The sequence below is a fragment of the Microcaecilia unicolor genome, chromosome 8 (genome assembly GCF_901765095.1).
Source record: "Microcaecilia unicolor chromosome 8, aMicUni1.1, whole genome shotgun sequence".
Classification (NCBI taxonomy): Eukaryota; Metazoa; Chordata; class Amphibia; order Gymnophiona; family Siphonopidae; genus Microcaecilia; species Microcaecilia unicolor.
In genome coordinates, this window is record NC_044038.1 from 8,956,250 (window position 1) to 8,974,226 (window position 17,977).

At 47.8% G+C, this 17,977-nt stretch overlaps 1 protein-coding gene across 6 annotated transcripts in view; it reads left to right on the forward strand.

Moving 5' to 3' along the window:
* SREBF1 (sterol regulatory element binding transcription factor 1) overlaps window positions 1–17,977 on the forward strand; it is a 65,729-nt gene that overhangs the window by 40,337 nt on the left and 7,415 nt on the right. For all 6 annotated transcript variants that reach the window (XM_030211868.1, XM_030211870.1, XM_030211869.1 and 3 more), the window contains exons 15-18: window positions 9,466–9,598; window positions 10,612–10,774; window positions 17,032–17,220; window positions 17,460–17,571. In XM_030211868.1, coding sequence (XP_030067728.1) covers window positions 9,466–9,598; window positions 10,612–10,774; window positions 17,032–17,220; window positions 17,460–17,571 — 597 coding nt within the window. The remainder of the gene's footprint in view (window positions 1–9,465; window positions 9,599–10,611; window positions 10,775–17,031; window positions 17,221–17,459; window positions 17,572–17,977) is intronic.

Genomic DNA, 17,977 nt, shown 5'->3' on the forward strand with positions numbered 1-17,977 from the left:
GCGGTGCGGGGATGGTGGCTTGAGAAGAGGAATAACTTTAGGAAAATAATTCAAGGTTACCAATACACAAAAATCATATGTGGGGGGAAGAATCATGTGGAGGACATTATCACAGAGCCAGTAATGACCAAGGAGAGGGCGACGAAAGTTCCCAATAAATGTAGGCACAGGATGGAGATTAGGATGCCCATAATGCGAGCCCCTATCCCAGGGGGAACGAAGAAGAAATGGAGACTTTGTACACCATAGGTGCCAATCCCCAATTGTAACAGACCGCTCATATGATGCAACCCCTTCATACCCCGGGGACTTATGAAAGTAGAAAATAGGATGGGACACTATAGTCTTCTCAGTAGTATAGTTAGGAGCCAGATAATCACCTTGGTCATAATCTGCAGGTATGGTAGTAGGGCACATAGGAGTACCTGGAGAAACTACCCACACAGGTTCCTCCTTCTCTGGGAGAACATTAGTATAGTTACAGGGAATGGGAAGAACAGTTAAGATGTCTCTTGTTAAACAAAACACTCCAGAAGCTGGATAGGGAGACGTAAAAACTGGCCTTAGAGAAGAGTCAGAGGGGGAAGTAGCATTATAAAAGGACCACCAAGTATAATCCTGGCTCCAAGGGCCTGAACTCGAAAAGTAGGGAGGTATAAGAGCTGGGAGCTGCACAGGGACAGGAACAGCTGGGACATCTGTGGTATAAGGAGAAAATCGGGAACACACAATACAAGGGGAAGTAATCTTTGCCTGGCTAATTAGTTCCTGGACAGAGTGTAACCAAAGGTTGGAACGAGTTGGTGTTTTAGGAACAAGGAGGCAAGGAGTAGAAAACAACAAAAGCATCCAAACTACTAACATTTTCTTTCTTCCTAATCTAAAACAAATACAGCAAACTAATTAAGCAATAATATTTCAACAGTCTGTGCTAATCACAGATTACTCTCATATAATGTTCTCAGTCTTTGAGTTCTTATACCAGTTGGGATAGACCCTCAACTGACAAGGATCAAGCTCTCAAATTCCAAGAAAGCCAGAATCTGGACAGAAAGAGTCTCAGTGTGAAGCCGAAGTTCAGCCGCTCCTGCAGTATACAGTTGACCCTTCTTTTCAGCTAGTAGATTCTTTGGTTCGGGTCAAGCGCAACTTCAATGGCTCCGCTGGATCACTTTCTGCTCTCCACTGTCTAGGCTCCGTCTGATCCGTGCTGGGCTCAGTCTGATCAGCAGACTTAATTCGAGACCAATGGACCCATGGAGTAATCCCTGCGACCTTCACAGCTGCAGGGGTAGAAAGCAAAACAGTAAAAGGTCCTTTCCATCGGGGCCCCAAAGGCTGGAGCCTCCAGTCTTTCACCCAAACTCTATCCCCTGGCAGGAAGGAATGTACCTGAGCCTGGAAGGGGACAGGGTTTATTTCTCTCACATAAGACTGAAGCTCAGAAATTATCTTGCCCAAGAGGGCTACCTGCTCCTGTACCTGGGCAGACCCTAAAATCCCTATGTCTCCCTTAATTCCCTGCAAAATGGCTGGGGGCTTCCCATACACAATTTCAAAGGGAGAGAGGGCTGTTCCTTTAGTTGGAGTGCATCGGAGGCGGAAGAGGGCTAGTGGCAGTGCCTGTGGCCATTTCAGTTGGGTTTCCTGACAAATCTTTGCTAGGCTATTTTTCAAGGTTCTGTTTGCCCGCTCAACCTGCCCTGAACTCTGGGGACGATAAGCACAATGCAATTTCCAGGTAATGCGCAATGCGCGGGACAGGGCCTGAAGTGTAGCTTCAACAAAGGCGGGCCCATTATCTGAACCTATGGCAAGGGGCAGTCCATACCTGGGGATGACATCCCTAAGGAGGGCTCGAGCTACTTCTGTGGCTTTCTCAGTGACTGTAGGATATGCTTCCACCCACCCAGAAAAGGTACAGACCATGACCAAGAGGTATCGGAGCCTACCGCTCCTGGGCATTTCTGTGAAGTCTATAACTAGGGACTCAAAGGGTGTTAGTCCCCTAGACTGAACTCCTGGTGGAATACGGGGTCCCTGACGAGCATTATTCTGGGCACAGAGAGTACATCGGGCAGAGGCAGTGGCAACCAGACTATCCAATCCTTCCAGCACCACTACTCGACTGAGTAGGCGGGCTAGTGCTGTTTTCCCTAAGTGCGATAGGTCATGAGCTTGAGACACTACAGGCCAAGCTAGGTGGCGTGGCACCAGAACTCTGGTATCAGGGAGATGTAACCAGCCATCAGGTCTCCTTACTGCACCTTCTTCTTGAGCCCATTTCTCTTCCATTTGGGTATACATAGGCGTCCATTCTTGCAGTCGAATTTGGAACAGGGGAGTCACAGTACTTGCTGGGGGTCCTCGAGCAGCTTCCTTGGCCACCCGATCAGCATGGCGGTTCCCTCGGGCCACTGGAGTATCTATCCTTTGGTGTCCCCTACAGTGAATAACAGCTACCTTCTTAGGGGCCCACACAGCCTCTAGCAGCTGAAGTATTTCAGGTCCATACTTAACAGGTTGGCCTGCAGCATTTATGAGTCCCTTTTCCTTATACAAAGCTCCATGAGCATGTAGAGTTGTGAAGGCATACTTGGAATCAGTATAAATGTTGGTCACTAGTCCTGCTGCTAACTCCAGAGCTCGTATGAGGGCCACAAGTTCTGCTTTCTGGGCTGAAGTTCCTTGGGGCAGGGCTCTTGCTTCTATCACCTTGTCTTCTGTCACCACAGCATAGCCTGCCAATCGCTTGGAGTTCTCCACGTAACTGCTTCCATCTGTGAAATAAATTACATCTGGGTCCCTCCACGGAACATCTTTAAGATCTGGTCGACTGGAGTACACTTCATCCATGGTTTGGATACAGTCATGATCCGGAGGTCCCTCAGATGCTGGCAAAAGAGTGGCGGGATTGAATGTAGCCACTGTTTCCAGGTGTATCCGTGGATTCTCACACAAGCTAGCTTGGTACTTAACCATGCGGTTATTTGTAAACCAGTGGTTGCCCTTATACTCCATGAGGGTAAGAACTGCGTGGGGGACTTTAACAACCAGTTCTTGCCCCAAGGTCAGCTTGTCAGCTTCCTGGACCAGTAAGGCTGTTGCTGCAATGGCCCTCATGCAGGCTGGCCATCCTTTAGCCACTCCATCCAGCTGTTTAGACAGGTATGCAACAGGCCTCTGCCAGGATCCCATCATCTGGGTCAGCACACCCAGAGCAACCCCCTGTCGCTCATGGACATACAGTGAGAAAGGTTTCTCCACATCAGGAAGGCCTAACGCAGGGGCTTGGAGTAGGGCTTTCTTTATGGCAATGAAGGATTGTTGAGCAGTAGGTCCCCATTCAAATGGTTCCTTTTCACCCCCCTTTGTGGCCTGGTAAAGGGGTTTCGCCATCAATGCAAAATTTGGAATCCAAATTCTGCAGAATCCGGCTGCTCCCAGAAATTCCCTAACTTCCCTTCTGGACTTGGGTTGGGGAATTGCAGCAACTGCTTGCTTCCTACTGACATCCAGTCTCCGACTTCCCTGGGAAATACAAAAGCCCAGATACTTCACTTCTGACTGACAAAGTTGGGCCTTTGAGCGTGAGACCTTATAGCCTGCATCCAAGAGTAACTCCAACAATTCTCTGGTAGCCTCAAAACACTCTTCCTGAGTCTCTGCTGCAATCAGGAGGTCATCTACATACTGGAGTAAAACTCGCCTGGAAGGCTCAGATTTAAAAGTCTTAAGGTCTTGTCCAAGGGCAGTCCCAAAAATGGTGGGGGAGTTCTTGAACCCCTGTGGCAGGCGGGTCCATGTATACTGAAGCTTCCTTCCTGTTACTGGGTTTTCCCATTGAAAGGCAAAAAGCAGTTGACTGGCGGGGGCCACCCGAATACAAAGAAGGCATCTTTTAGGTCTAGTGTCGTGAAATGGGTAGCTCCAGAAGGTATCAATCCTAGTAGGACATATGGATTAGGCACTACAGGGTGTAATGAAATAGTGGATTTGTTAACCACCCGTAAATCTTGGACTGGCCGGTAGTCCTCAGTCCCTGGCTTCTGAACTGGCAACAGTGGCGTATTCCATGGAGACTGACAAGGTCGAATAATTCCATGGGATAACAGACGATTCAGGTGTGCTTGGATCCCTTCCAGAGCCTTTCTGGGAATTGGGTATTGGCGAAGATGGATTGGCCGGGCATTTGGAAGTAAGTCTACATGGACAGGAGGAATATTTCGGGCCAACCCTGGGGGATTATCTTCTGCCCATACCCCACTGACCTGAAAGCTGTCCGCCAGGGGTAGGTCAACTTGGCCATGTGACTGATGCAGCCGCCATTCTTCTTCAAGAGGGCAGCAGAAACTCAATATACCCTTAGGGCTGGATGTCGGGGGCCGAAAGGAGACCGAAGTCTGGCCATCAGAGTCAAAGGTAATTTGGGCCCTAAGCTTGGACAGCAGGTCTCGACCTAACAAAGGGATTGGACAGTCTGGCATATACAGGAATTCATGAGTGACTGTGTGTGAGCCTAACTGGCATCTACGGGTCGTCAGGAAGGGCCTCCGGTTCTGCACCCCCGTGGCTCCCACCACTCGGACAGTTTTTCCAGACACAGGCGTTAATCGCTCCGTCACAACAGAATGTTCAGCTCCTGTATCAATCATGAATGGAATTGAGCGGCTCCCTATAGTTAACTTGACCATAGGTTCCTGGGAGCCCAGTTTGTAGGAACCCGGTCTGTCCTATTCGTCCCATTCTGCCATCTCGGCTATCCCGATGATGTCAGATTCAGGAGGCTCATATCTTCCCTCTCGAACTCGGCCTCGGCTTCCTCGATCTCCTGGTCCCCTTCTCAGTCCCTGGCGCCTCTGGGGGCATTCATCTTTCCAGTGCCCTCTTTCCTTACAGTAGGCACACTGATCCCTCTCCAATCTTGGTCTGGGATTCTCCCCCCTTGGCCGGGATTGATTGAAGGAATCTCGGGGCCTGGCTGGTGGTCCGGGGTCCCACTTTGGCTTCCCATTAGCTAGAGGTCGACCTCGATTAAGGGTGGAATTAGTAATGGCTGCCGCTAAAAGGTCGGCCTTCTTCTGCATCTTCCGGTCAGCCTCTCGACGCACCTCCTGATCTCTATTAATGAAAACCTTGGTTGCGATCTCAATTAGCTGGGTGGTATTCATCCCTGCGAATCCCTCTTGACGCTGCAACTTCTTCCGGATATCTGGCATACTCTGGGCCACCAATGCACTATTCACCATTCTCTGGTTTTCTAGGGCTTCAGGGTCAAATGGGGTGTATGTTCTGTAGGCTTCAATTAGTCGCTCTAAAAAGGCCCCAGGGGATTCAGTTGCCCCTTGGAGAATTTCAGAGACCTTTGCCAGATTAATGGGCCTCTTTATGCCTTTCCTCATACCTTCCAGCAAGTCCCGGCAATAGCCAGACAACAGTTCATAGTGCTGCTCATTATTTGGATCCCAAACTGGAGCTGCGCGAGGAAACCGAGCTCTAACCCATTCCTCTAGGTTCTGTGTCCCCTCGGGGGCACGCGCTCGCGTTATGGCCTCAGCATTTTGCAAAATCTTCCGCCTCTCCTCAGTTGTGAAGAGGGTCAGGAGAAGTTGTTGACAATCAGTCCAGGTTGGGTTATGGGTGGCCATAATGCTAGCCACTAGGTCCACCACTGCCTGAGGCTTTTCAGTATAAGAGGGGTAATGCGTCTTCCAATTCAGGAGATCGGTGGTTGTGAAGGGTACATACTGATAGGCCTGTGCCTGTATAACCTGACCCTGATTATTAGGATCCGGTCGAGTGGTAGTTACCTGACGGAGTGGCAGAACTCTCGAGGAGGTGGGAATGGAATCTGAGGTAGAGCTAGGAGCTACCCTCCTATCATGCTCAAAGGTGATTGCAGCAGGTCTAACCCATTCAGGGGAGGTAGGTTGAAACCCTGAGGGATGGGGAGGGGTACTCATAGACTGAGAGGTGGTCACAGGTGAGTCAGTCCATTGAAAGGGATGCCGGGCCCCTGATGAGTGGGTAGGGGTACTAGAAGGAGAGGCTGGGCTGTCAGGAGTTGAGGAGTCAGGGAGTGGAGCCCAAAGCGGGTCTTCGGAGGTTAACAGGGAAGGATGTGGCAGAGGAGGGTAGAGACTGGCTGAAAAGTCCAACCTAGGATGTGGTGGGGTTCGCACAGTGGGGGAGGAACTATCCGGAGAAGCCTGTACTGGAGAAGCTTGGGCTGGGCGGCGTGGATCTCTAGGGGCGGCACGGAACCCCAACAATGGGCCATAAGGTGGTGGCTCAAGATCTGAGGGGTCATCAGAGAGTATGGGTTTCTCAGGCAGGGTAGGGGCGGAAGCCACCGATTGGGTGGTAGGCTTCCTGGGGCTCTTTCCCTCTTCTAGTTTAGATTTTCTAATCTTTCTTTGAGCACGGCCTAACATGAATTTTACTGGGGATCCCATATAAGTTTTCAACCAAGAGGGAGGGTCAGTCACAAGGCTATCCCAGGAATCTATATAAGGGAGTTGTTCAGAATATTCTGGTTCTCCTACAACTATGCTGTAGACCTTCCGGATTACTTCAATATCTAAGCTGCCACTAGGGGGCCACCCCACTCCCATAGATGGCCACTCAACTTCACACAAGGTTCTTAGAGTACTTGAGCTTAAAGTCTGTCCATAGTCATTAATTAAAAATCCTTTTTTAAAATTCTTAAGCATACAATCTAGGGGGGTAGCAATTTGTCTAGATGATGTCCCACCCATAATGCTTACAGTTACAACACACAAAGGGGGAGGGAATTTTTGAAAGTGCAGTAAGGGGTCCGCACTCTCGAGACACTAGGTAGACAGACAGCAATCGCTTCCTTCCGTCGCTGGCCAATTGAACTCGCGTTAATTGGAAACGCAGCTATAAGAAGTCCGCACTCAGTTAATCATTCACGCATCACACATTCCATACAGAAAATCCCACCCAACAATTTCAAATTTCTCAGATACAGATAAGCTTAAGCGGTTTCGCTTCTAATCTCCACTAGACTAGAAGGTACTAGGGCCTTCGCTGAGAGTTGATCAGGCTCTCCTTCCCTCAATTTTTGAGGGGCTGGTTTACAACTTTCTAGCTAGAATTATAATACAGAATACAGAATACATACCCGGCGAATGTTCTCCAGTCAGTTGGGTGCTGGGATTAATGCAGGATTCAGAATCCCACCGCTGCCACCAAGAATTGTTGCAGGAATGGATGCATGAATTTGTGATACTTCAGGAGTCAGACAGCACACCAGAATGAGAGAGAAATCTTCTTTATTTGCCAGCAAACAAAGTAGAACATCAGCATTAAGTCTCTTCTTCTCTTTCTCAGCTCTCTTTGTCTCTCTCTCAGCTCTCTGTGTCTTTGTGGCTTCTGTCTCAGCTGCTTCTCTTCTTATGCTGTCTTCTCCTTCTTCTGTCTGTTCCTTCTGTCCTTCTCTTTCTTCTGAGCTCCTTCTGACGTAACCTGCTTCTTCTCCCACTTAAATACAGTTCTATCTAGCCTAGCCTAGCCCCCTTACTCTCCAATTGGTTAAGGAATAGATTGATTACCTTGCCTCAACCAATCAGTTCTATACAAATATCAGTTACATAGGTTCCAGACATCCTAAACTGACCTGTGACCTGGGGCCCCTTACACCAGACATTTGGTCTCCAGAACTCCTGCATGTTATTATGATTGATTTCTCATCTATAGCTTAACCTGGGTTCCCTTAGAGGATAATGGATATTCTTACATTTATTATTCTCATATTCCTAGTACTAACTGCTAACTAAACTCTGGCATTCATTAAAGGGGTCAAGGGCCAATCTTACTTAATGGCATACATATCAGGTTATTACTTTCAAGACCATTTCTACATTTTACCTATAATTAATCAAGGAGAAGAGAGCTGACTAGTCCTGACCTTTTTCACCTATCAGCTTCCTTCACAGAACTAGCTAAGACCACAGAAAACTCAAAACACATGTTGGCCTCTTCACTGCAGACAAAGAGTAATACAGAATTTAACAGACATTCTACACAGACACAAAACTTATTAATTTACACAGAATACAGCATATTCTAAAGTAAGCATCCTTATAAGACATATTCTACATACTTATAATGGTCTCTATCTATATCTAAGCTATCTCCTTATAACAAAATCTACATATCAAGAACTTCTGAAATTATTTCAGCTTTAAACTACAGTATATCATATGTCTGGCTCATTCCTTTATTCATTCATAATAATTTACAGCTGTGCCAGCATTTAGCAATCCATCACTCACAAGGGTGAAAGAAATTCCTGTCTCTGACCTTTTTAACCTTTTGCTCGGCAAGCTAGACATTGAAATAATATGAACCATCTGGCATTTCTTCACTTTAGTTGCAAGGTAAAAAGTTAGAATTCAAACTTCAAGCTTTTAATATCATTTCTTATGTATATAATTTCTCAGAGTTAACACTTTCTTTGCCCATGGCTGCCTCAGTACGACCTTCTTTTGAACTTTCGCTGTTTCGGGGATTGGAAAATCTCAAAGTTGCAGTCTTTAGCTGTGCTGTACTTCTGCAGTGCCGTGTGAATTGAATACAAACAGCACAGTAGCATCACTGATTAACCTCTTCACGGTTACAAATCTGAGTACATGAGAAGACCGTTTGGAAACTTTAAACAGTATCCTTCCCCCCGTTTGTTTGGGGTTTTTTTCTGTCTGCTGGCCAAATTATACTTTCTTCTGCTAGTTTTGAGATCGTCTGTGTGACTTGAGCGTTTATCTGGTAACTTCCATTTGTGCTGTAGGGGTGGCCTGAGAGCCACAAACCGCTATTTTAATTTCCTGATTAACTTTGACCCAGTTCATCAGTTTTCCTGGTTGTTAGGGGAGGGGGAAGGGGGAGGTAAGCTGTCTGTCCGGGCGTAGTCTCTCCTGCTAGGGTAGTGAGATCAGTGATGGACTGAAGGGTGGTGATGGGACGGGTGTAACTGGGCCGGTGAACTGCAAGGGGTGACGGCCAGGGCCCAAACAGAGGAGGATGAATTCACTTAAGGGTAAAAGGGTGGTGTGAGTGGATGGAGCGATACCACCCAAGGCCAAAAGCACCCTTAATCTGTCCCTCAGATAGTGGGCCAGGAGGGCAGAGGGTTAAAGGTTGCCCATTTCAACAAGCACCTCACCATGATTTGTAAAAGAGCCCCCCACCCCCGCCCCACCTTTCCCAGGATGTGCTGGTGTTTGAGGGTGTTAGTTTTCCACTACATGGTTACCCCTTAATCAGCTGCAGACCAGCTCTGTAGACTTCATCGTTGGTTGGGGGGGGGGGGCAGTGTTTTTCCTTCTGAGCTTCTCTCCGCAGCGAGGTCTTCCAGGGAAGGGGATGAGTTTTGCACACACGTCCCCTTCTACCGTTGTCTGCCCCGGTTGTCCTCATGCAGTGCCTTGTTCTCCTTTGCAGGGACCGACCCTGTCGCTAAATGGTGGGCTTCCATCATCATCGTAGCTATCAACTGGCTGCAGGGGGACGATGAGGCCGCAGAGAGACTGTACCCGCTGGCGGAACACATGCCGAAGAGTCTGCATGCATCCGAGTGAGTGCTCAGTAAACAGGATTCCGCTTTTGCTCCTTCAATGCCCCGTTTTCTGAAGCAGGGCAAAACCTCTTCTCCACATACCAGAGAATAAAATAGACCAGCACCAGCAAACCCAAATTAACATGCTGGGAACTGAGCCATGCCCAAAGCCTGTGGGTGACCCCGGCGCCGTGGGGTGAGGGAGAGAGTGTTATGGGTAGCTGTCTGCTTTAGCAACGATCTCCTGTTCTTCAAATTGCTGTAAGAACAAAGATTGTGGGGTTCAGTCTTGGAGATTTAATCTCTGGCATCTGAGAAGCATGTGGTCCTGGGGTTATCCGTGAGTACGGAGAAAAAAGCAGGGAAAAAGGCCAGAGGATTTCAGCGGCCACTGGGCAAACTGGGTTGGGCACATGAAGTCTCTACACCCTTCTCCTCCTCGGCATCAACAAAAAAACATTAAATACCTGAGCTGGTGGGATCCCCAAGCCTAGGGCTACCATATGTCCGGATCTTTTTGAGGACATGTCCGGGCAACCGGGCAGGTTTTGCCAATCTGCCCGTTTGTCCAGAAATCCGGACAAACGGGCAAATCGCTAGCCTCCTATCCCCTTACTTACTACTGCCCTGGTGGTCTAGTGACCTCTTCCGCCTTCGGGGCAGAGGGAGCATGGAACGAACGAAGGACAGGCACGCAAGGCACCCCCCCCCCCCCAGCGGCGTGCACCCAGGGCGGACCGCACCCACCACCCCCCCCTAGGAACATCACTGATTCTCTTACCTACAAGTGTGTGAAGAACATTTAATAAATTCGGACACTTCCTTTGTTTTTGATTGGGAGATTTTTTTTTTGTTTCCTGTGCATTTATGCCATGTAGGTATTTAAACATCTCTATCATATCCCCCGCTCCGATCTTTTGTCCAAAGTTCACCAGCAGACCCCTTTCTTCCCTCGCTTCATATGCTGGGGTCCGGGGGTGAATGAAGCTTGCTTTGCACTCACTTTGCCTGTTCTCTGTTGTGGGCTGCAGGAAACCACTGCCAAGGGCGGCACTGGCTCTGTTCAAGGCTGTACGCGCCATGCTGGGAAAACAAGACAATAACCAGGCCAGCCTGGCCCAGTGCGAGAAAGCCAGCAGCTACCTGAGAGACAGCCTCAACGTCACCTCTCCTGCCAACGGCAATATTGATAAGGTAAGGTGTATGTAAACCTGCAGGTGAGAACCGCCAGCCAGCTCAGTGCTATGATCCGTGTCCACTCACAGAGGGTCCAGCTTAGTAATAATAATTACGGGGGCAATATTCAAAGTGATTTAATTGGGCAGGAGAGGCGCCTGGCTCGTTAAGTCACCTGTGTGAGGGCTATCAGCTGATAGCGGGGCGGGGCGGTGGGGGCGTTCCGCCCCAGATGCAGGCAACAAAGGGGTGCACGGAGCAGGTGTGGTAAAGGTGGTTAGCTTAGCGGGGTTTTATGTTTAAATCTTTTTATTGACATATAAACAACATCACTTCAACAATGAGTTAAACCGAATGAGATACATGAAGTCATCTTCTCAAAGGTACCATCATACATTTTACTTTCACCCCACCCCCCAAAACTCGTACCCCCATGGGTTCTACTGACACCTCTCTTGTGCTGTAATAATAGCTGCATAGCATTAAAACTTTGCTGAGATGTGAAAGTGTCCACAAAGTCTTTGATGAGGCATCCTGGATGATATGCATTATTAGCTAATACCTGAGGTTGCATGTCAATTAATGCCTGGAGCTGCCGCGGGCTTAGCGGGGTTTTAAAAAAGTCTGGATGGCTTCCTAAAGGAAAAGTCCATAGACCATTATTAAATTGATTTGGGGAAAATCCACTGCTATTTCTGGGATAAGCAGCATAAAATGTTTTGTACTTTTTCAGGATCTTGCCAGGTATTTGTGACCTGGATTGGCCACTGTTGGAAACAGGATGCTGGGCTCGATGGACCTTTGGTCTGTCCCAGTATGGTAACACTTATGTACTTGGATTCTGAATGGAATGTTGCTGCTCTTTGGGGTTCTATATGGAATGTCGCTGCTCTTTGGGGTTCTATATGGAATGTTGCTACTCTTTGGGATTCTGAATGGAATCTTGCTACTCTTTGGGGTTCTATATGGAACGTTGCTACTCATTGGGATTCTGAATGGAATCTTGCTACTCTTTGAGGTTCTACATGGAATGTTGCTACTATATGGGTTTCTGCCAGATACTTGTGACCTGGATTGGCCACTGTTGGAAACAGGTTGCTGGGCTTGATGGACCTTTGGTCTGTCCCAGTGCGGCAATACTTATGTACTTATGTACTTTAGTTGCCATACGAGGGTGGAGCACCCCCTCCTCTGAGCAAGGGGGTGCGCGGAGCAGGCTTTCAGCTGTTGGCTCTGCTGGTCCCCTGCCCCCTCTGATGTCAACTTTCTGTTTCGGGGCAGGGGACCGGCAGAGCCGACAGCCGCGCGCATGGTTCACGCACCCCCTTGCTCAGAGGAAGGGAGTGCTCCGCCCTGGGTGGCACTAAACTGGCTATTTTGTGGGCAGTCCAGGGACAGAGTCAGCACTGATATGGTTAAATGCCAATATTCAACACTTAACTACATAAGTTAACCGGACAAACTGGACCACTTAAAACACAGTCCTATCTTTGTCCAGTATTAAATATTGTACTTAACCGGATAATGGATAACCAGCCGCAAAAACCCAGATATTCGATGCAGGTGTCTGGACATGGCCTGGAATCGAATAGCAAATCTAATCTAATACAGAACTTATCTATCGTACAGATCCCAACTTGAAGTTCAAGTCGGTTTACAATCTTAAGAAACTCAAGCGAACAAATGAGGAATTACATCAATAAATTAAAATTAAATTAAATTAAAAATGTAAGTACAATAAGTACCTTAAAACTTATCAAACATTCATTAATAGATCAGTGTTTTCTTAAATATGGGAATAGGGCAGGGACTTGTTTGGCATGATTGGTTCGTTCTTATTCCAGAATCCCAAAGAATAATAAGATTCCAGAATCCCAAAAAGTAGCAAGACTTCGGAATATCAAAGAGTAACAGGATTCCAGAATCCCAAAAAGTAACTACATAGTAACATAGTAGATGACGGCAGAAAAAGACCTGCATGGTCCATCCAGTCTGCCCAACAAGATAAACTCATATGTGTATACCTTACCTTGATTTGTACCTGTCTTTTTCAGGGCACAGACCCTATAAGTCTGCCCAGCAGGATTCCCCGCCTCCCAACCACCAGTCCCGCCTCCCATCACCGGCTCTGGCACAGACCGTATAAGTCTGCCCTCCACTATCCTCGCCTCCCAACCACCACCCCCTCTTCCCCCCAACTGCTCCGCAACCCAATTTCAGCTAAGCTTCTGAGGATCCATTCCTTCTGCACAGGATTCGCTTATGTATATCCCATGCATGTTTGAATTCCGTTACCATTTTCATCTCTACCACCTCCCGCGGGAGGGCATTCCAAGCATCCACCACCCTCTCTGTGAAAAAATACTTCCTGACATCTTTCCTGAGTCTGCCCCCCTTCAATCTCATTTCATGTCCTCTCGTTCTATCGCCTTCCCTGCAGAATCCTAAAGAGTAGCAAGGCTCATGCTACTAATTCCAGGGACAAGCAGTGGCTTCCCCATGTCTATCTCAGTAAAAGACTATGGACTTTTCCTCCAGGAACTTGTAAAAACCTTTTTTAAACCCAGATACACTAACTGCTAATCCTCTGGAAATAGGTGGTCAGTAGGTTTTGGGTTTAGGGGTCTGGGAGGTGGAATTTCAGTTTTTTGGGGAGGAGTGTGGTAGCCGTGTTAGTCCACTCTTAAAGGTTCTCAATAGAAATCAAACAAAATAAAACATGGAAAAGAAAATAAGATGATACCTTTTTTATTGGACATAACTTAATACATTTCTTGATTAGCTTTCGAAGGTTGCCCTTCTTCGTCAGATCGGAAATAAGCAAATGTGCTAGCTGACAGTGTATATAAGTGAAAACATTCAAGCATTACTATGACAGTAAAATAGATACCATTGGAGATTCTACATGGAATGTTGCTACTATTGGAGATTCTACATGGAATGTTGCTATTCCACTAGCAACATTCCATGTAGAAGGCTGCGCAGGCTTCTGTTTCTGTGAGTCTGACGTCCTGCACGTACGTGCAGGACGTCAGACTCACAGAAGCAGAAGCCTGCGCGGCCACATTGGTGATCTACAAGGGCCGACTTCTACATGGAATGTTGCTAGTGGAATAGCAACATTCCATGTAGAATCTATAGAAATCAAACAAAATAAAACATGGAAAAGAAAATAAGATGATACCTTTTTTATTGGACATAACTTAATACATTTCTTGATTAGCTTTCGAAGGTTGCCCTTCTTCCTCAGATCGGAAATAAGCAAATGTGCTAGCTGACAGTGTATATAAGTGAAAACATTCAAGCATTACTATGACAGTCTGACAGGGTGGGAGGATGGGGTTGGGTCGGAGGTAGTTTTTTTTGGGGAAAGGGGTTTGTTACAAAATGTCAGCTAGATTGGAATTCTGCTATTCTTTTGATATGCTGTATGATGTTTTCTGATTTCTTATGTTTTATGGCTCTAATGACAATAAAGATATTTCAACATAAAATCTATCAAACAAAAAAAGTTTCCAATGTCCTTCACAGCCACATATAATTAAATTCCAATCTTATATTTCAAGGGAGTTCATTCCAAATAGTGACAGCCTGGAAAGAAAACAGAGAGTCAAGTTGACGTCTATAGCTTAAACCTTTTAGTACTGGAAAAGTTAGCAGAAGTGTATCTCAAACCCGTGGAAAAGTAAAAACAATGTGAAAAATAATTCTACTATAATAAAAGGCACCTTCAACATTGTGAAGCTGACTCCGTGGCTTCAAGTGAAGGGTTCGTAAGGATCGTTAGGTTCGTCGCTCTGTCACCATCTCGCTCGGCCCAGCCCTCACGCCTCTGATAGGTCCGCCGCCCTCGACGTCATCACGTTTTGACGTCGAAGGTGGCGGACCTATCAGAGGCGCGAGGGCAGGGCCGACAGAGATGGTTAAAGAGCGACGAACCTGACGAAAATTACGAACCCTTCACTTCAATGATGCCACGGAGTCAGCTTCACAACGTTGCAGGTGGGTGGCTGGAGAGGAGGGAAAGAGAGGCGGCAACTACCCTGGAACTGGGAGGGAGGGGGGGGGCAACGATCCTGGAACTGGGTGGGAGGGTGGGCGGCCGGACCCTGGAACTTGGAGGGGGGCCAGGCGCACCCAGAAACTGGGATGGATGGAGGGAGGGGGAAGACCCTGGAACTGGGTGGGAGGGCGGGAGGGAGGGAGAGCGGATCCTGGAACTTGCAGGGGGTCCGGACCCTGAAACTGGGAGGGAGGGGGCGCAGGCGGACCCTGAAACTGGGTGGGAGGGGGCGCAGGCGGACCCTGAAACTGGGTGGGAGGGAGGGGGGGCAACGATCCTGGAACTGGGTGGGAGGGTGGGCGGCCGGACCCTGGAACTTGGAGGGGGGCCAGGCGCACCCAGAAACTGGGATGGATGGAGGGAGGGGGGGGGTGGCCCTGAAACTGGGAGGGAGGGGGAGAGACCCAGAAACTGGGTGGGAGGGAGGGAGGGAGAGCGGATCCTGGAATTTGCAGGGGGTCTGGACCCTGAAACTGGGAGGGAGGGGGCGCAGGTGGACCCTGAAACTGGGAGGGAGGGGGCCCCTGGCACACACTTTCATTCTCACACATACTCTCGCACACAGTCTCACTCTCTCTGTCACACACACTCACACATTCACTCTCCCTCTGTCACACACACACATTCACTCTTTCTGTATCACACACACACTCTGAGGACAACCTTGCTAGCGCCCGTTTCATTTGTGTCAGAAACGGGCCTTTTTTCCTAGTTGAATTAATAACGCCGAAGAATTACCACACAATATATGATTGGAATTGTGAGGGAGCTGAAAAACGGAATTGTAGGAGGGGGGGGGGGGTTCTCCTGGAATAGCAGGAGATGCTGCCAGTCAGACTGAGTTGCTGTGGCAGAGTCTCAGAAGTGGACTTGCAGAGGATTCCGCATTACTGGATCATGTTGGCTCAGCTTATCTACCTGTGTATCGCACTAAGGAAAACTTTCAGATTTGAAACCTGCATAAATCTGGGGTGGGGGGGTGGGGGCACATTTCAATGTATCCTAGTACGGTTGCTGATTTTCTGAATGAGCTTCTAAGCTGCATTTCCTGGTTCTTGATAGTACAGTGCCCCAGCGGGCTTCCCAAATGTCCTGCAGGAACAGCCCTGGTGTTGTGCTTCCACGTAGCTGCAGCTGTAGTGCATTGTGGTTGCATTGCATGGGTGACCCGAAGGGTGCAATGCGCCTTCAGTGCAATACAGAGGCAGACTCACCCTCACCGACAGCAGCCCAGGCACGACAACACCTCTATCCTATCATTCTCTAAAGAATTGTCTCATCATAAGTGTAACCTGTATTCTGAGGACAGTAACATACAGGTGCATTTCAATTACGTTCATCTCATTGTGAAGGTAATAGTACTTGTAAATGATAGATTACCAGGGTGGGCAGTAATTTGTTTAATAAGGACATGTCCTTAATATAGAGTGTGGGTTAGAAAAGAATCGGGGTCTAGTTGTGGAAAGAGAAGTGTATCTCGAACCCGTGGAAAAGTAAAAACAATGTGAAAAATATTGAATTAATAACTGTTTATGCTTTCCAAAAATACTAGGACTAGGGGGAATCCAATGAAGCTACAATGTAGTACATTTAAAATGAATCGGAGAAAATGTTTCTTCACTCAACGTGTAATTAAACTCTGGAATTTGTTGCCAGAGAATATGGTAAAGGTGGTTAGCTTAGCAGAGTTTAAAAAAGGTTTGGCCGGCTTCCTAAAGGAAAAGTCCATAGACCATTATTAAATTGGACTTGGGGAAAATCCACTGCTTATTTCTAGGATAAGCGGCATAAAATGTATTGTACTGTTTTGGGATCTTGCCAGGTACTTGTGACCTGGACTGGCCACTGTTAGAAACAGGATGCTGGGCTTGCTGGACCTTCGGTTTGTCCTAGTGTGGCAACACTTATGTACTTGGATTCTGAATGGAATCTTGCTACACTTTGAAATTCTGCATGGAATCTTGTTATTCTTTAGAATTCTAGAATCTTGCTACTCTTTGGGGTTCTACATGGAATGTTGCTACTATATGGGTTTCTGCCAGGTACTTGTGACCTGGACTGGCCACTGTTAGAAACAGGATGCTGGGCTTGCTGGACCTTCGGTTTGTCCTAGTGTGGCAATACTTATGAGATTCAGAGTTGGATAATGCTGTGTGGAAGGTAACCAGGTTGTGGATTTGTGCTCATCAGTTCTTTGTTGTGCTTTTTCCAGGCTGCTCAGCTTCTTATCTCTGACCTCCTCTTGGTGACCAGGACCAACATTTGGCAGCAGCAGATGGGCTGTGTTGGACAGCAGCTGGGTAATGGGTGTCAGGCTTCGCCACTGGAGCTTCGGGGTTTCCAGAATGATCTGAGCAGCCTTCGCAGGCTGGCACAGTCCTTCCGGCCTGCCATGCGCCGGGTGAGAGGCTCCTGAACTTTAATTCCGTACATACAGTGCAACCCACCATGAGCTCTTGAGAAAGCAGTTGTGTCTGTATGCTGCAGCCAAGATGGCATATGTCTTCCTTTAGAGGTTATATTTAGGGTCCCTGGCCAGGGGAGACAGAGGATGGGGAGCAGTTCCTGCATAGACTGTGACCAGCAGTGATGCAACACACGTAGCAGCTCCCTGACTCTCTCTGTCTCTGACTATTCCAGGTTTTTCTGCATGAAGCCACAGCCCGACTGATGGCAGGAGCTAGCCCGACCCGAACCCATCAGTTACTGGATCGTACCTTGAGACACAGGGGCCCACAGAGCAGCAAAGCAGGTGAGAAGCAGAGTAGGGTTGGGGTGGGGTGGGGTGGGGGGAGGGGCAGGAAATCCAAGCTGCTGCTTTCAAGCCCTGTGTTGGTTTTGGTGAACATGCCCAGCTGTTGGGCTGTTGCCTTGTGCTTGGGGCTTCTGCATTTTCCAGTGAGCTCTTCCTCACCAGTTCACCAGGAGTCGGCACCATAGGCGTAGTTTGACTGTTTCATTTGGGGGGGCAAAGAATGGGTGGAGCATATTCGCATATCATTTGCATATATACATATGCAAATGAATATGCTAATATGGAGGAAGGAATTGAAATTTACAGGCAAAATATCACAGATGCACATTTCAAAAAGCTGACACATTTCAATTAATAAATTATGAATAAAATACTTTTATCTACCTTTGTTGTCTGATCATTT